Source organism: Monomorium pharaonis, chromosome 2 (genome assembly GCF_013373865.1).
Source record: "Monomorium pharaonis isolate MP-MQ-018 chromosome 2, ASM1337386v2, whole genome shotgun sequence".
NCBI lineage: Eukaryota > Metazoa > Arthropoda > Insecta > Hymenoptera > Formicidae > Monomorium > Monomorium pharaonis.
Genome location: NC_050468.1, coordinates 29772636 through 29793433, shown reverse-complemented (window position 1 = coordinate 29793433; position 20798 = coordinate 29772636). Strand labels below are relative to the sequence as shown.

At 29.9% G+C, this 20798-nt stretch overlaps 1 protein-coding gene across 3 annotated transcripts in view; it reads right to left on the bottom strand.

Annotated features, from left to right (window-relative positions):
- Nucleotides 1–301: 301 nt before the first annotated feature.
- Nucleotides 302–20798, bottom strand: part of LOC118644380 (cytochrome P450 6k1-like) — a 57238-nt gene continuing 36741 nt past the window's right edge. The window contains exons 1-6 of one of the 3 annotated variants that reach the window (XM_036282839.1): nt 2452–3149; nt 2164–2340; nt 1431–1655; nt 946–1223; nt 685–868; nt 302–524 (exon numbers count right to left, since the gene is read on the bottom strand). In XM_036282839.1, the coding sequence (XP_036138732.1) occupies nt 367–524; nt 685–868; nt 946–1223; nt 1431–1655; nt 2164–2340; nt 2452–2812 (1383 nt within the window). In that variant the 5' untranslated portion in view covers nt 2813–3149 and the 3' untranslated portion in view covers nt 302–366. Of the gene's footprint in view, nt 525–684; nt 869–945; nt 1224–1430; nt 1656–2163; nt 3150–20798 lie in introns of those variants that run through there. The other 2 variants (XM_036282838.1, XM_036282837.1) reach the window with 2 other exon arrangements.

Sequence of the window (20798 nt, the reverse complement as noted above, 5' to 3'; positions counted from 1 at the left end):
AAAAACAAAAATTATTTACTTAGAGTAATTTTAATGAATTTTGTGGTGCAGGGCACCATTTCTTATACAGAGCTGCTCCTGAGACAAAGCGTACGGGCGAGATCGGCGGCTCGGCCGTCAAGGCCGCGCGCGGTAGTGGGGGCATAGGAGGCGGCGCGTTCGGGAATCGGCTCGAAAAGGGCAACTAGGCTCAAGCACTGATATATTATATTGTATTAGTTTTAAGTAAGTTTTAAGCAATTCCGTAATGTAACACAAGAAGATTATTGTTACTTACTAGCGTTGTTTATAAATACTGCAATTATTGGATATACTTTATTTCTATTGAATCAAAGATAGCTGGTTTTAAGCAAGAAATGTAAAAACCTAATTACGTTTTTTGAATTTCACGTATAAACCATTAGCTGCGTATGTAAATACGTGAAAAGCATCATTGTCACTTGAAGTACTTTTATAAGATAAAGTGTAATTTGAGAGAATCATGATTAATGCCACTTTTGTAATTAATAGACCCAATCTTTGTCCTAAAATTTAATATAAATTGCCATATAAATTTGCAATAATACACATATTAAAAAAAAAAAAAAATAACAGTATTTTTGTGTTATAATTAATATAAAATTTATATGACACAAAATTGTATGTTATCATAAGTTTTTGTACTATAAACATTTTAAAATTTACCTATACACGCTCGAGGTCCAATACCAAATGCCAAGGATTCGTAAAACTTTTTGTTCTCTTTATTCTCTGTTCTCAACGGAATAAAGTCACACGAATTTGAAAAATATTTGGGATCTTGATTTGTTGAATTTATGGAAACGTACACTGGAACATCCTTTTCAATTATTAATCCAGTATTTGGCAACTAAAAATGACATATTTAATAATCAAGAAAGTCAAGGAAACATAGAAGGTTTCATTTACTTGTAATGTATTGCCTACCTCATAATTCTTTGTAGCTATTCTATCAGTAACGGGTAGAGGAGGATGTAATCTCAACGATTCGATTATAACGCTGTCCAAGAAAGATAGCTCATTTATTAGATCCATGGTCAATTCTTTTCCCGTTAGGTGTGTCTGTATCTCGTTATACAAAGTGTCTTGATGTTCCGGATAACGTGCCAAATCATAAAGGGCAAAAGCGATTGTCGTCGCGGTAGTTTCGAATCCGGCGGTGTAAAAACTGGCGGGATGTGCCAGTAAATTGTCGCCCTCGAACTCTACATCATAAATTAAACGATTAAATGACGGTATTAATATTAACAAGTGTCTTGATCTCTATAACTTTTTTAATAATTGATATAAGTTTGACGAAGTAAAAATATATTAAATTTTATGATATAGCAGAGTATCATTGTATTATGTATAAATGTTATCCAATATTATGATATAATTGTTATTATTTTAATTAACAGAATGAACTTTACTGTAAATGGGATTCTGTTCTCCATTTTTGAGCGCCAACATGGAATCTATCATGTCTCCTCTCTTGAACGCCAGCTTTTCTCTGGTATTCATGGAGTCCCAGAAAACCTCGCGAAAATAGTTTGCCGATTTTTTAATCAATGGTGCGGTCAAAAAATCCCATTCGGGAATAAAAAACATGATAATAAATATAATGTTGCGCGTGATTCCTCTGAAGACGTCCATACCTGCAAATACGTAATAAAATTATATATGTATGTACATATATATGTATAATATATATAATGTATATAATTACGTTATTTCATACAGCATATATAGCCTTGTTTTTTTTTCTACAAATACACAATAAAGAATTTTCTGATTCCACTCTTAATGAAAAAAAATTATCATAATATTTCATAAACTTGTAAGAATTTTTAATATTTTAAATTTATGAAAGTTTCTGAAAAAATATCTTAAATTTTATTGATATACATTTGACGATTTTATGACATTTTTAAAGTATTACAATTAGTCTAAGAAAGTTTGAAATTTTCTAAGAAAATATACAATTATAATTACAAATTATAAAATCAGAAGTTCTGAAATTTTAATAGAAATTTTGAAAAATAATTTTAAAAAATTATATAAAAAATTCTAAAAAAAATTTTCACTCTATGGTAGCATATCATACTGTGAAATGACAGCTGTTTGTAGGCTTCTACGCCAGACAAAATCAACGCAAAGTCCTACCATGTTTCAAGAAGTCAGTTTCTTTCTCGTCGAAAGAATTTATACTAATTCCAAACGCCAGGGAAGCCATGACATCGCTGCTGTAACGACTGCCCATGTCTTTTGCTTCCCACTCTTTCCTACCAGCTTCATCCGTGGGCAATTTATCGATGAAATTCAACATGAATCTCCCGCATTCTGTCATTAATGATACCATATTCTTTAATTTTTGTCCAGTCAAGACAGGGGTGAGCTTTTGTCGCAGGTATCTCCATTTTGGCTGTTTTATAGATAGGATGCTGTACAGACCTATCGCGTCTCTCTCTAGGCCTGAACCGAATCGTCGATTTGGGAAGACATCGAAATCCTTGATCAGCACCTGTTTGATAAGATCATGGTCCCGCAGGAGCAGCATGGGCTTGTGAAAGATATAAAAGCCGATGTAAGGATCATCCGAATCGGCACTGTTGAAAATCTCGCGCAATATTTCAGCCGGTGGTTTTCGCAGAGTGAGACACTCTTTAAAATTGCCGAATAATAGATGCGTTGGTGGGCTCTTCACTCCACGTCTACTCCAGTAAGACAGCCTGTATTTAGCGTACACGTAGAAGAGATTGAGGGATATTATCAGCGCGGTTGTAAAATAAATCAAGCAGTTCATCGTCGGCATGATATTTGTTGACTGATACGTTTTCCTTTTTCGTCTCCAGCGTGTATTTACAGTTTCGTGTTTTACTGCAATGTGTAATACAGGTACTTATGTATTCGTGAAGAAACAATTAACATCTTGTCTCTGTTACGTGAATAATTTGAGTAACGTTTTATACTGGTGAGTATATATATGTTGACAAGTTAGAGAATACTACTTATCTAACTGGTTTCCGCTCGATTAAAATAAGCGATTCAATTGGTTTGATTAGAGTTATCTTTAAATTACAATGTTCTTATTACGTAATAATGTGATAAGTACATTGTAAATATATATAAGTCGCCATTGCTCCTATTCAATATTTGATTAATTTGACTAAATAAAGTAGTTAATTTGACTAATATTGAATAAATTATACTTACTTAACATATCGTTGATTTTTTAAATTTAACCTTCGTTGATTTGTTAAATTTAACTTTCTTATTAGGTAGGAGTAGTGACGACTTATGAAATCGTTAAAAATGACTCAATTAAGTAAAATTTGACACTACGAGTTTAACAGTGTATGTACACTGAGAAAAAGATACTGTTGACATTACTAAATACGTTTAGTTGGCAGTGATTTTTTTAATACAAATATTTGTGTTTTTAAATTAAATACATGTCAGTAATATTAAGAGATTTGTATAATTCGTAACAACAATATAGTTTTGTTGCCATATTTAATTCCGTAAATTATAAATTTTGCTGTGCTAAACAACTTAATTAGAGTTAATTTAAATACGCAATAATATTGAAATAAATAAATGTTGTAGTTAATAAATTTTATTCATTTGATATTATTTATATGTGTGTAGATCAGCTATCTCTTTTAGGTGAAATATTTATTATCATGAGTGAATAAAATAATTTAGTTACTCTAACAAAATAGCAATTCTATATAAGTGTATATAACGTTAGATAGTAAATTAACTTCGTTGTGATTAACATTTTGTTGCATAAAGAAAACATATGATTAACAGATTTGATTAAGTAAAGTATATTTACCGATAATTTCAACTTCGAGGATAACTTTGCGTAAATATATATTTTATTGCATTAGACGATTGATACACAGTTTGTTAAATAAAATCGATTTTTATATAATGACATATCTTTTATTTAAATAGACATGTACTTTAATTAAAATTATCAGTAAATATATTTTATTTAATTATTTTATAAATATATTTTATTTATTTTATTAACTGTATATTTTGTTTATACAACAAAATGTTAATTACACTAACTAATTTACAATAAATATTATTTTTACTTATATATTAGGGTTATTATTTTTTTCAAACAATAATTTATTTTATTTACTTATGACAACAAATGTTTCACATAAAAAAGTAGTTAGTTTACATACGTATAAATAATGTCGATTTAATACAATTCATGAATTATAGCTTTCTTTTATTGATGGGGCAAAATTGTACTCGACGTAGAACCATCTTGCACACAAATTTAGTTACAGGCAAGAGCTACCGAAAGCCATGTGCGCTTTTGAAAAATTAAAAATGGTGAAGCCAATATGGCGGATATAAGAGTGTAATATTATTCAATATTATTTAAAAATATTTAATATTACTTTATGTATTTGATATATTAGAATATTAATTGTAATATTCTAGGTAATACAAAATAATATTAAATAAATGTCCTCTCCTGTAATGATACTTGTAAAAATATTGTGTACTTATAGGGTGTAGATTTGAATGCGTGCTCGCGTGCATGTATCAGAGAAAGATAAATACATATTCTACGGGATGACTTATTACTACAAAAACAGACAGAAAGTAACAAACAACGTTATTTTCAGATACATGGAGATATTAATTGTGCTCAGGAGAAAAAAATAAAACGAGCACAAGAATTAGGATTGATTGTACATACAGCCGTATGTAATAGTCGTGGGTCCTACTCTTGCATGCATTCTATATTTGCATTGATAAAGTGTTGTATCAGGTTTCAACGGCATTGGAAGCAGTTGACATATGTTTTAAAACATTCCATGTTTTTGATGTTCAGTATCCGCCCGAAAGTGAACACATATGGTACATGGTACAGCTTTGTCTTTATAAGTTTTCTACAATATGTAATAAACAAATATCATACGTAATGCTAATTATCAAAACTTTTAACCTATTTAACTCTACAAAGTAAGTTTATTGTTGTATACAAAATATTATATTACATATTCCATTAGTTATTTTAATATTAATGTGTTACTTAATATGGATAAGTTACTAAAATAGCTATTTTAATATGCATAAGTGTCCGTGCTGCAAAAATAATTCTTTTAAAATTAAATATCTTATAGCACATTTGAAAATGGTGCATAGTGCATCGCATTCTGCTTATCTATGTAAACAGGAAAATTGTTCGCGCAGTTTTATAAATTTGCATTCATTTAAACGCCATTTGATATTAAAACATTCTAATGAAAATGATGAAAACGTTTCTATTCCATCTGAATGCCATTTATTGAATAATAATAGTAATATTTTAGAAATTACAGAGGCAGCTAATCAATTTGCAGAGTACATTAATTCTAAAGATTTGCTAACGAAAGAAACTTGCAAACAATTAATGAATAATCCGTCAATAACATTAAAACAATTTGATGATATAATAACAAAAAGTGCTGTTTAATTTGTCTGTAAGTTATATTCCGATACTACTTTAACACGATCATTAAATAATACAATATGTAAGCGATTTTTACAAATTTTTTATTAAAATTATTAAACAAAAGCATAAAAGTCAAAAGAATAAGGAAAATGTATCTGACATAAAAGATATGTACGTAATTTTACAAAATGCTTTTGATAATTTCAAAACTGAACACCAAACGTTACAATATTTAATACGACACGATTATCTTTTAATGCCTCAGTCGGTGCACATTGGTGCAATATTATGTCCAAAGCGATTAAAAACGCATACAAGCATGGGTTTAACAAATCAAATGTTGCAAATTATTTCTTTAAAGCCGTTATTAACAAAATTTTTACAGTTATCAAATGTTCTTTATACAATAATGAAATACATGTGTGAAAATAAGTGTAATAATACATTAAGTTCTAATGTAAATGGGGAAATTTGGAAACGTATTGAAGAACAGTTTGCAGAAAAAATAGTTCTACTTTTGTTACTATATTTTGACGATTTTGAAATTAATAATCCTCTTGGATCTCACAGTGGAATTCATAAAATTGGTGCCATATATTGTACAATACCTACTATTCCAAACACACATTCAAGTTTACTTGAAAATATCTTTCTGCTTCAATTACACAATATAAAGAATCATTTACATCTGGGAAATAAAGGTTTATTTTCAAATGTAATAAACAAAATTAAAGACTTAGAAAAGAATGGGTTAATTGTAGAAGTTAATGGAAAACAACAAAATATATTTTGCTTTAGTCGGTATTATTGGAGATAATTTAGGGGTTCACACAATTTTTGGTGTTTATCAAAAAGTTTTAACTCATATTATCCGTGCAGAGCATGTCTAATTGATAAAAATACTCTTCAAAATCAATTATTAGAAAATTCTGAATTATTAAGAATTTGCTTAAATTACAGTGCTGATTGTGTTGCAAATACTCATGGTATTCAGGAAGAATGTGTTTTCAACACAATACCCTCTTTTCATTTTATAGAAATTATGTGTTTTGATGTCATGCACGACATTTTTGAAGGTATTTGTCGGTATGAAATTCCACAAATTTTAAATTATTTTATAAATACGGAAAAATTATTTTCTTTGGATACTTTAAATAATGGAATACGTTTTTTCCAATATCCTATTCATAATGATAAAAATATTTCACCTGCTGTAAATAAAACTTCATTAAGAAATCAATCTCTTTTATTTTCAGCATCAGAAATGTTTGCCTTAGTAAATTTTCTTGGATTAATAATTGGTAATTTAATACCAGATAAAAATAAAGTTTGAGAAATGTTTATAATTCTTAGAGAAATAATATGATAATGTCACCAATAACAACTGTAGGCTCTTGCAACTTACTCGAAAAATTAATATCAGAACATCACGAACTTTATATAAATCTTTTTAAACAAACATTAAAACTGAAGCATCATTATCTGCTTCATTACCCACGAGTAATAATGAAGATGGGTCCTTTAAAATACTTATCTTGTATGTGTTTTAAAGCTAAGCACAAAGAGTTAAAGCAATATTCTAAATTGATAACATCACGATGAAACCCTATAGTTTAGCTGTAAAGCATCAATTAAAATTAACATATCGATTTATTAAGAACAAGGGCTTCGAGAGGCGCATTTCTGTTGGTATTATTTTAAATAATACCCTGATGCATGTTTATAATAATTTTAAGAGCACATTATCTAAAGATATCGATGAAAATTATTTCACTGTTTCGTGGCTAAATATTGATGGAAATATGTTCAAACCTGGTATGGTCATAGAAATAGACACAGACGGCATTTTTCATTTTTTCGGACTTATTCAGTATATTATAACAACAAATACAGACTGATGCATTTATTATGTTTAAAAAAAAATGAAAACATTAAGATTTTTGCAGCACGTACATGCATTTAAAGTGGTACAAATAGAAGTATGGGGTTGTATTGCTCATAAAAATTTAGTTTCTTGTCTTCCTGACTATATACATATTATGGCAGATGGAAATCATTATGTATCTTGTATGTAACAATTTTACTTTTATTAAATTTACTGTAAAATTATCATTAGATTTTATGTTATAAGATACAGTATATGTAAGTAACAATTTTATTTTTGTACGTTTACTATAAAATTAAAACTTTTTGTCATTAATGATTAAAATATGTTATTTATGTGTGTGTTTAATCAATAAATTGCTTTTTTTTAAAATACACTGTTTTATTGCCATTAGTTAAATTAATTACAATTAAATGTTAACGTAATTATGGTTAGAAGCTCTGTTTTTACATTACTGTTAGTACAATTAATAATAATAACATACAATGTGTTATATTTGTAAAAAAGTAACACATTGTATATTATTAATTGTAATAGTAGTAATATAAAAACAGAGCTTCTGACCATAGTTACGTTAACATTTAATTTTAGTCACGTATATCTAGTATTCTTTTCTTAGTATAACAATATATTTAGTAAAAATAATATAATACAATATGTAGTGTAAAATAAGTGTCGGTTTATATAAAAAAACATACATTTTCTTCAACATTGACTTTGGTTGATTTAACAGTATATTTTGTACAAAAGAGATGATATGATATGTAGTATTAAATAAACATACGTTTATATAAGAAAAACATATATTTTTTTAAACATTATTGTGGGTTAATTTAACAAAATATGCTGTTCTCTAAAATAAAAAGGTAAACCTCATAACAGCTTATTATGTACAATTAAAACAAATGTTTGTTCCTTTAAACTGAATATTCATGACTATCAGTGCAATATTTTGTTTATTAAATCAAAGAAATGGTCCAGACAAATCAATATGTATAACGAACTAAATAAATATTACTTCTCTTCAATGAAATATGAATGACATTTGACTTAATAAGTTTTACCCATAACATTATATTTGTTTTTTTATAATAAAATTTTTGTTATATAAATTCAATGTTTTTTAAATTTAACTAAATATTTAATTAATTTAAATAAGTATTAACTTATTATTAATACTGATTAAAATACGCTAATTTGTTAATTTTATTATAAGTATATTTATATGCAATATATTATTGTGAAACTAAATAAATATTTCTTTTGGTGAAACTTAATTTTTTGATCTATTAAAATATCATATTTTTTTAAACTAACAAATGTTTGCTTGACAGCCCGTGACCGCTACATATAGTTGAATCAAATAATATTTTTTTGAATCAACAGATTTTTTTTCTCAGTATGAGATTTTTTTTTTAGGAAAGCGAAAGGTATCAAAACGTAACGGGAGATTGTTAGTAATATGTTATGTAATATCAAAAAATCGATTTAGAATCAAAGATAAAGTTGTATTTTATAATTAAACATGAAAAAATAAATAATGTTTAGGGAAGAAAAGAGTTGAAACCCTTCAAATATCTTCTCTGTATAATAAAGGCCGGCATTTATTATAATTCGTTCTCATTTTAAAAGTATTAACAGTCTTAAGATGCCAATAAAAGTGAATATGTTAACTTACTAACTTGTTACACTATGCGTAAATACAACTTTGCTCTGTGAAAGTTGCATTTGCGCGTATTACAATTAATCAATCGAATTAAAAAACTCGCCTTACAATTCTGTTGCAGGAACATAGCTATATGCTTATGTTTTAGAAGAAAGTATTGAAAATGTTATTATATATCTTTGATCTTTACAGAAACTACTATTTATTACAGAAACTACTATTACAGCTTCGCGTAAGCCCTACTCCCGGCTCTATGAGATCTTATATAAGAGTCAAAATTTTAAAGTTCTTAAATATATATATTTTACAATAAAAATTCACGTAATTTGATTAATCTATGTTTATCCTTATGCGAGGCGAATTTATTGCGTGTTAAATTCGTTGTTATATCATTATTAGATCTCGAGTTATAAAAATTTGATAAGGTTTGTCTTCGACTTATTCGAAAGGATACTTAACCTTGCAGTTAGGATAATTTTAGTCTTATTGTTATAAATTGTTATAAATACGTATTAGTTAGTTCTGCAAAAGGGCTTTTTTTTTTTAAAGAAAAGTATTTTTTATTCAAGAATACTCGAAATGACTAAGTCGCAGGCTGCATTTGTTATCTTAAGATGGTCGCCTGGAACGACTTAAAGGTTTATTAGATATTTGGGTTTATTGCGTGGAAATGCGTTGCGTGATTTGTGACAATAGATTGAGATAAATATTTAAGAGAGCTCTTTTACAGAACGGATGAAAAATTCTAGTGTATGAAATGGGTTTATTGGGATGTAACAAAATATCTTTTAGTGATAAAACTTCAAATCTCTCCAAGCTCTCAGTTTATTGTTTCAGAACTTCATCTTTCTATCTGTAATATAATTTCTATCTTTTTAATTGAGTTCGTTATTAAATTGTACTATAAAGCAATTAACTACGAAAGTTTCTTTAAATCTAACTGCCTATTTTTTTAATAAAATAATGTTTAAATAATAAATTTTAACTGCGAAACGTTTATTAATCAAGCGTTTTCAAACGAGAGAAATTACTTTCGCAGATGTCCATTCTACGAAACAATGGTACAGATAGACGTATACAACATGTAAATTAACGCTGACATTTGTAGCTTTTTTGAAATCCTACTTTTTTAATAAGATACCGTTTTCTTGAAATTGTTTATTACCGCTTTGCAATAAGTGATAGTGTTCAAATGGGAACAATTGTTTCTCGATAATCGTTTTAAGGCTTTCGAAAATATCTGCACTTTAATTATTTAATGTTTTTTTTTAATATACTTGGCTAATTGTATTAATCTTAAATTTATTTTTGAAAGCATACATTTATATACTTGGTCTATCTTTTTCCGTTTCAAGGTTGACGCATAGTTAACGCATTTACTTCATATCATTCCTTTTGTAGAGATAGTTAATTACGCGTAAGAATTAGTATTTTCAACACTCTCAGCTTTGATTTGTTTGAAAAAAGAATTTCAATTTACTTTTGACCAATACAGACCATTTATTCCAATGCAGATTAATTTTAGATAATTAATTTGTCTTAATTAATTATTTCCGTTCTTTCACAAGAACAAGAAAAAAAATGGCAAAATAATATTTTAGGGTTAACTTAAAAGAAAATTAATATTTTTATTATAATTTTTACGGAACGAATACGGGACAATTTCACTTCGATTAGGAATAATTATTGGTAATTCTATGTAAGCAGCGATTTAATTATATCGCAAACACAAACACGGCTCATTAATATCGCGATTAAATACATTAACGCGGTTGACAATGATCGCGAAGGGCTCGCTGATTCGTCTCTCATGCTCGATTACGCGCGTGACGCGCTTTTCGAGGGAACAATTGGCGCGGATAACGCGACGCACGCATTTCACACCGCGGCCGCCGAACTGATACGCTAACGAGTCAAATGCGATGATGTACAATACCTGCGCCGCGCGCATCTAATCGCGATTGCGATTCGAATATTCTAAATCCCAAATGCCTCGCACGTCTAACATGGGCATCGTATGTTACGGTTGTAATATTAATACACAAGGTACGTGATTGTAATTAGAATTTCTTGCAAATTTCGCGCAATCCAAAAACACGCGCGCGCGCGCGCACATTTGTCGACGCTTGTCCTACGTAACTATTCGGTACTCTATTTGGCTCCGTTTATCGTGAGACAGTGATTAAGGGCATGTAAAGAAACGATAAGATTCGTCAACGAGAAGCATTTCATAACAATTTATGGGCTACCGAATGAAGGGCACTCAGGCTCTAACATTAGGTTTGTTTTTTATTCTTGCACTGCTGCACTAGTGCAATAAAATTAGAATGAGAAAAATATATTTGTCTCATTCTAACTTATTGCACGAGTGCAGCAGTGCCGAAATAAAAACCAAACCTATTGCGAAACGGAAAACACGCGTTTTACTTGGATGTATATATTTGTATCACGTGGCCGGCGGTGATTGAGCGGCTGTCCCGGTTGCATCGCGAAATTTCACCTCTAAATTGTAAACACGACACCGCGAGGTTACGAGGGACGAGAGACTTTGTCTCCCTCTCGCCGGGCGTCAACGTTAGCTCCCCCGGCGATTTAAAAATTGTGTGGCGCGCAGGGCACACGGATAATACGCGTCGCTACGATTAACGCGCCACGCCGCGCCGCGCCGAGTCGCGAATTCGGGGTGTTCGGAGTGAAGTTGCTCCCGTGTCGCGTGGTGTCGCGCCGCGTCGCATCGCGTCTGCGGTAAGCCAAGCGCACCGGACGAAAATGTTGGGGTTTTCGAACGCGCTCGTTGCGCGAATGTCGTCATGTGTCGATCAGCTGCGCGCGCGCCTGGTAGCGAACGGCGTGTTTCATTACTTTCGTTAGGTCCGTCCGGTTCAAACTTATTTTACATCATTTATTCCTCATCCCCCCCGCCCAATCAGAGTTTAGAGTTTAAAAATAATCGCATCTTTGATTAGCCGATTCTCGAATTCTGTAGTTCTTAACACGGTCTTATGATTAAGGTTATGGAGAGAGTGTGTGTGACAATCCTGGCGGCCAAATATTCCGAGTATCGCAATCCTTTAGTATCGAATAAAATTAATTGAAAGAAATTAGGGGAAAATACCGAATATGGGATATGGCAAGTTAATATCTCTGTAATAATTCTAGCAAACATCAACTAAGAGTTATATGCAACTGTTATAACTTACATAAAGTTATATTATTAAGTAGGAGTTTATAATTAGTAGTTAACAGTTATACATCTTATTAGTTGTTGTTTGTCCGCCTTTTAATTTACTAGGTTATATTGTTTTGACTATCTGTTAAAAACAATTTTATACGTTCCAAGATAAGTGACTGTGAATTTTTTTTTTATGATATACTCTGAATCTGCGTTTGATAACAATTTGATTGCATGTTTATATTTTGTCTTGTCCATAACGTGAATGTTTTTTAATTAAAGATTGTTTATTTACATGGCATTCTATGTTTCGGCAACGCATTTTCAATACAATAAGAATTTAAATTTTGGCTCTTTTTATTTTCATTTTTTTTTATTAATTGTTTTATGGCGTTTTGCTTGTGATAAATAAAAATTATACTTAAACATGTAAAATAAAAAAAGATATATTTCCCAATTTAATGCCTTTAAATACATCCTAAACAAAAAGTATCACATATTTAGTTTTTTTCTCTACTTTATAAGAAAAACTATTTTGTAAAAAAAAGAATTATATTTATGCGGCGCGTATTAACATTTAGCGTTGTTTTTATTGCAAAGAAAAGAATTTTAATAAACTCAAGACCTTGCGACAAGCGTGAAGTTGTCTCTGTTGTCTCTGTTGTTCTTTTCTCTCCGTCACGAGTCGAATCGCTCGAATCAACCCGGCAAAGTGTGAAGTTACGCATGAACCGGTCACACGTCCGCCATATTAATATCGCGTTAGCAATTCGTGCCGATTTTTGCGACGGTCGCAGTTAACCGCGTTTTTCCGATCGATTCGCGAGTGAGTGTGTGTGTCCCTATGATGAGCACCGACGAGTGTCCTTGAGACGAGCAACGAGCTGGAACTTATGGGAGGAGCAGTTGAGAATATATAAGCAAAATACTGGACCCTGCTACTGTGTGAGTAAATTCACTTGTAACCGTATTTTGCATGCAACGATATCATCATATTGTCATAACGTGATAGTAGACGTAGCAAGAATAGACCGAGCGTGTCTAACGTCAGGTAGTGAAGATCAGAGAAAAAAAGGAAGGCAATTGCTGTATGTCTTTCGTTCTTTGATTCACGCAATTATTTTCTCTCTCTCTCTCTCTCTCTCTCTCTCTCTCTCTCTCTCTCACTCACTCTCTCAGTTAAATGTCTTCCGTCTCTTTCTACGTGACGTCTTCAGATTTCGCGCTTTTTGCTCGGTCTATCTTTTCCATGCCTATGAATATTACCAGCATTGTATTCGCGTGCCACATAAGTCTTACAAAACTTCTTCACTTGCGCGTGAAAAGCTCGATAAGTACACGTGCATCTGCCTCGAACGTTGAATACAAAAGAGTGGGAATTTCTTATGTTATACCACGCTTTGTGTTTTTCGCAGATTTTTGCGTAGTTTACTTGCGCGTTATAATATTAAATAATGTATGCGTACACATTCTATTGTATACCTCATATACCTCTTTATAAGTATTACAAAAGTATTTTACATAGTATATTGCATTTAATTAATAATTTCACTGCCAATTTGGCATATAAAGTAGAATCTTTTAAACAGCCGTAAGGTTAGATTTCTACGAAAAAACATGTAAAGCCAAATCTCTTAAAGCGAAAGACTTAGAATAATAAAGGATTAATATTGCAACACAGACAGTCTTGACATTTTTAACTACTGAACTCGCTAACGTTACCATATTTTATTATTATTATTATTATACATGTTTGAAAACATATGAAAAATATGTGTAAAAATAATCCGGCCTTAAATAATTTAAAATCAAATTTCTTTTTTATTTGGTAACATTTATTTGAAAATTATTCATTATTTTTTTTTAATTTTCAATTTTAAGCATGTTTTCTAGTAATTATTTTGAGTTATCTAAAAATTATCGATAAACATTTTCGACGCGATGTTATTTAAAATGCAATGTTGTCACAATTGGGCGACATAATATATTTCTATGTATCATTAGATTTTTGCTTCAATGTTCTTTAAGAGGAAAATTTTTTACTTCTATTCCAGAGAACAATTTGGTTTTGTTATTCTGTGTAAAGTCCATTATTTTACACTAATTAACTAATGAAATTTGTACAACAAAAGCAAAACTAGTATACAAAATAAAACTTATGCTGAATAAAAATATTTAACAAAAATACGTTGGCAATACGGAAATCAATGAATTTGTATGTTAAAATTTTCGCTCAGTTACAATTTAAATCCGGTTATATGATTTTACATTCGGTCAGTTAAGTATTATAAACTTTATGCGATCTATTTGAAAACCATGGGCAAATAAGATTTTATTACCTATTAACACCCTTAAAGTATATAACGTTGCGAAACTCTTTTAATTTTGAATGTTTATGAAGAAAGTTAACGTTCGTAGCGTACGAACGTAGCGTAAAAGCAACTGCTATTTTTCTTCGTTTCGCCTTTAAAATATGTGAATTAGTAAAAGTATAAAGTTCTTGCACGCTCTTTGTAAGAACATTATTTTATCCGAAGAAAGTAAAACAAGAGGGTAAGAAAATTGAGTATTGAGACATGAGAAGAGTAAATTTTAAAAAATTAAAATAGAAATTATAATATTAAATATCCGACTTATAATTTTAGTTCAATTGTATTGATTAATTCCATTAATTTTGTAATTGCTATTAGCTATGAATGATGGAATAGCCAGGTACGCATTTAGCATTAGATTCAACTAATGGGGAATACGAGTTAATTACTGATTGACATGCTTCACTAAAATTTGTGGCTTCAAGCAATTTCAGCCATTCAATTCGAACTCTAGTGCAATCGTGAGAACTACTAAATTATATTACATACTAATTCAAACTATGCCTTACGTTCGGATATTCCTGTTATCTAAGTATTCTAATCAAAATGGTGAAGAAATAAAAACAAGTTATATATACAGTAAATAGTGACACGAGTTTGTGTCGTATTGAAAATAATTATTTTTGACAAATGATAAAAATATAAAATTAAATAATAAAATAATGAAAACGAGAAAGAATTGCATATGGCACGTGTTATTTTCTAATTTTATGTAATTTTGTATTTTTATATGTTGAAAAGCGTCGCTTTTTTTAATAAACTCAGACGCAAGGGAACGAAACGTACCAAAAATATTTCTTTCCAACGGCTACGGTCAGTTTTGTGGAAACAAGAATCGTCGCGTTTGTAAGCGGGAGCTTAGCTCGAATATCGATTCCCGAACTCCGTTTCGAAACTTTCTCATTCTAGGACGATGCATCGAGCGAAGTTACGCATTTATACAATGCTGTAAAATCGTGCGTCCCTTCGTGCAATGCGCAAAAGTGCAATTCGCAAGCACAGCACGTTGCTTAATCATTAAATATACATGTAAACTACAGATGTCTTTAGTAACCAGTTTGGCGACAGCAATAATGTGTATATTACGTAAAATAAAACAATATAACGGGAAAAAATAAAGTTGCAATTGATACAGAATTTATATAGCATACAGTATGTAAGAAATTATTTTTTTATATACGCACATGTCATCTTTGACATTTAATCTTTTCGCACTCTCGTGTTGAGGTAAAACTAAAAATAGCTACTTGTAACAGTGTTTCTAAAACTTTTTAGGAAAACATCTTTTGTTTTTTGTAAGTAAATAATAATAAGAGAGAAAGAATTATGTTATACATAAACGAAATTTAAAAATCTATGTACGCAAGTTGAATTGATGAAATACAAAAATACGAAAACAGATACAATAAACTTTAAGTTGAGTAACTTATATATTTATTTAGTGCATTTCTCTCTCTTTCTCTCTCTCTCTCTTTCTTTCCTTGTACACAAAATGTATCTAACTAATAAAATACACATAATTTTATTGCTATATTTATGGTGTTGTGAGTATAATCATACTCGCGCATAAATGTACGGTACACGTGCTTTACTACGACTTTTTTTTACACACGAATGTACCTTCCGGTCGCATATAAACGCTTGGTTGCAAGTTGCGTCATCGTTGCATTTTCCGTTCATGAAACGCGCGATGGATGTAAATGGAACAAATGTACAAAAGGGCTACATTACTATCCTAGTGGGTATTCTGTGCTTTACATATATTTTACATATTCCGGTTTTAGTGATATAACGATGTACATAATGCGAGAAAATGTCGCTTATCTTATTAAATTTCAATATGCCACATTGCCGCATACAAAACGTTGAATTTTGGAAAATTGAATTTAATAAAATATTCAAAACAGATTAATGTTTTTTAATAATTAAAAGAAATGTTTTTTAAATTAAAAAAATATTTGCTTGACAAAAGAAATTTAATAAGTACGACAAAATAACAAATGTTAAATATTAACAAATACTTACTGGAAAATTTTCTTTTCCTTAAAATAAAAATTTGTATTTAACTACACAAATTTTATATTAAAATATTTATATTTTTCTCTTGCAAAAATGGTTATTTTTTTATATTAACGTTAATTTCAAAGATATTTTTTTTAATTAATTAATTTTGAAAAATTACTTTATATAATATGTATTTAGAAAAATATTACTTTGTATGTATAAATATTTTTTTTTTTTATTAAATTTAACAAATATTTTGTTTATAAAGAAAGACATTCAAAGAAATACTTTTTTTGTTTTAATAAATATTTTTTTCAGTGTTTATATAAAAAAATTGAAATATATTTTAAATATCTATTATAAGAAAATATTTTCTTGAATCATTATTTTTGTTGTGATTTATTCAGAAATATGCATATTTCATAATCCTGGTGATAATTATTATCTTTTACGGGGCGTAAAGGTAAGAATCTTCTTGTTAGAATGCAACGTGGCACGGACGTTCGTTGCCTAAATTAATCGTTGTACTTTTCGGCACGGATTCCAGCTCATAAATTTTAACGCGACGCCGACAATATCGTTAGAGTTTAAGAATCGCTGGAGTCCCGTGGTATCTCTTTGTGCGGAATTTATCGCCTAACTTCCTACGCTTGAACTTTATACGCAGAGCAAAGAGTAACTTGTCAGCTGGCACGCCCATTGCCAACAGAAATTAAATTAATACAAGTATCCATGGATACAAATGTAAACATGTGTTTCTTATTCTCTAAAACACTCTAAGTATTCTCTTTGCATATTCTTAGGTTTATTTAAATTTTAGATGAAAAATTTTTGACTTTTGTAGTATTAAAATATTTTATATCTTCACACACACACAGACACACACATTATTTTTATATGTGTACTAAGATTATTTTAGAATTTACATTATTATTTGATTTTTTAAAGATTGATACTTATAGTTATTATACATATTTTGTATTAAAATAAGCAATAAGAAAAATACTTAAAATTTTAAATCTAGAAACGTGGATTTATTAATCACATCGTGGTTACAGATAAAAAGGCTATGAGTATATTCAGCGTATTGTAAGAAATAAACTATTTCTGTGGAACGTAATGCTATTAAAGCATTGTACGATTTTTACAAATATTTTGCAATATTACATACATAACAATATAGTTACGATACGATGATACGTATTAAATATCTGTATGTTTCAAATAATATAAATTTAAGAAATTAATAAATAAGTTATAATAAAAATGCATTGGTTGTATCTTAATTTTTTATAGTTTATTTTTTTATTTATTAGTAATTTGATTACATATACATATAATGTATAAATATATTTGATAATATTTAATAACAATATTTAATAAAATTGAATTTTAATAATTTTTTTACTTTTACTATAAAATCATTTTATATTTAAATAATAAATATAATAATAAATATTATCTTGAAATTATGTAATTTCCTTTATGTTAAAATTAATTTGTGTAAGAAGTATGTAAAGTGCCATTTTAAAAATTGTACAGAAATTATTGCGAAAAAAAAAATTTTAGAAAGGGGGAATCTTGTAGACACTTATTAGCTTCATATTTATTAAATTGGTTATCAATTTAATTTGTGAATTAATTATCCTGACTTTATGTAAGGATTGTGTTTTAAAATTGATGAATATGAGACGCGCAATTCATATGTAGATTGTAAAAATTCACACAAAAGTACATTAAGTAATAAGCGTGAAAAATTTTTTGCCACACACTTCCTTTATTTTTTATGTTAATTATATCGATCCATTTTAACTTATTATTATTATTAATTTGATAAAGCCACTTACAGCTGAACGTCAATTTTGAAATATAACTGAGAATTAATATTCCTAAACGTTCAAACTTCAAGTTATGTAATGTAATAATTATCACGAGGCTAGGGTTGTCGACAAAGTCGGTGACTCGAAATTCCCTTGAAAGTTATAAAATGAATATTAAAGGCATTGCGCACTTCTCTAATTTATATCATTAATTGTGGAATTCTTTAGTGGTGCTCGTTGCGGACGAGCGAATTGCAAATCCGGTGAATTGCAAATCTTTTCTTTGCAGTAGCAAAAATGAAACTAGTAATTTTTATTATTAAAGAAGCCAGTGAAACCGTTACGCCTCTTCTCGCGGAATGTTAAGAAATTCCTTTCTATTATAAAAGCGATTAAACTAACCGTAGGTTGGAATCTTCGGTGCGAACTTTCGAGCGAATGTGCCGCTAATATTCCTTTTAATTATCACTTCTTAACCGCACTCTCGTTACACGAACGATTGCTTGCGAGCGACTTTAATGGAGCATACTTCGATTTTGATGATTATCGCAGTCATTCCAGCAGATCGATGAAGGGAAACCAAGCTATTAGGAAATCTGACGAATAAAATTGAGATAGAATAATAAAATTATTGACGAAATTGAAACAATTAAATTTATACAAAAATTTTATTCTTTTTTAGGGGGAAACATTTTGAAATTGACATTATGAGTCTGAATTTTTCTGAACGAGCTACATTTTGAACAGTAATGTAAATTCAGGAATAAGCCATAACGTTGTAATTATTAACGCGGATACTCTTACACAAAACGCGAATGACAGAATCCATCTCGTGGTTAGAATATTTGCAATTCAATGCATGTAAATACGCGAATTACAGTGTTCCAGTAAGTGGTTACCTCTTGCATTCGGGATTTAAGTATTTTGCGACACGTCCGGTATATAAATTCAGGCACGTGTTATCCTGTTTTCGTCATCACGAACGGCTCCGGCAAACTCCGTTTTGTGAAGTTTCCAATAAAACACAAAAAATCTGATGTTTTTTTTATCGGAAAAGAATATTTTTTGTTTCAAGCTCATTTATATATTACATTTTTATGTTTTTTTTTTCCGATGACGTGCGTATTTCATGTGTTCTATTAATTGAAATAGTTGAATGTGTTTTTATCAAATTTTGAAAAATAATAAACTAAATAGCTATTTTTTATCGTGTAGGTAAATATTTGATACGAGAACAAAGATAAGCCGAGACTTATAATCCCAAAATCATCGCTTTTTATTTTATAGGCCTATTGTAAACTGAACATTATGGAGGATATATTATACTAGGCTCTCTTGTCGCTAAAATGAAGTCTTGATGTTTCCTCTAATGACAATCGTGCTCCATAGTATTCTCATTAATGTGATATGGTCAAAGCCGGCTACTTATCATGAATCCAACTGAGGACCATCCCCTCGGCTTTGTGTACACGCGCGACTCACTTGAAACCCGAGTAGAGCTTGTTTTGCCAGTGTCGCATAGCTCTTCATGGCAAAGCCGATTAATTATTAAACGCGCGATGACCTCTTTCATTCCCGGAGATTAAGAGATGCAATCCATTGTCGTTGCCATGATTTCTAGAGACTGAATCCCGAACACCGTATTACGCGCACATTACATATGCATTGTTCGTCTAAAATAATGTTGCGCGAAAGTCCTTTATATTGCATATAGTTCATTTTATGGTAGGAGTGTGCAAACTTTAAAATCATTGTATCATTTGCAAAATTATTATAAAATCGAAAAAAATGTTATATTTTACTTGGTTGAAAAATGTGAAAATTTTAAAACATTTATTCGAAGGAAGAGAATATATTTTTATTCTTTATTAGATTTCGCGTATTATTAACAGATATAATTGTGATTGTAGTTATAACTTTTCAAATAACTTTCGTACAATTATAAATGTACGTATATTCGAGTAGTCGTATCCCGCGTGTCTTAATTTATATAATTACGAACTAAACCTCTTCAGTTAGAATGGTAGAAAGTGCAAAGTAAGTGGGTGAAAGAATTCTTAAAGATGTTCCTACTTAGGGACCTACCTACCAATGCACGGATATTATGCATACGGGACGCATGAACTTTCCGAATATCTTTGAGACGGAATGGCTCCCACGTGTACCGTGTCTCTTTCTCGGTATTCTATCCTTGATTGTGTGATGTGCCGCAGGATACGTTTGCGTGAACGATAGTTCGCGCCAAGTAGATCCCTAATAGACGGTACTTGTTTAAAACGCACTGACGGATTGCGTGAAATCCACGTATATTGATTTTTATTTTACTTTACGTTATCATCCATCAAAAATAACAATGTTTTATAAAAGTCTTATAATGTAAATTATTTGGCAACGTTCATTAATTGTTACGTT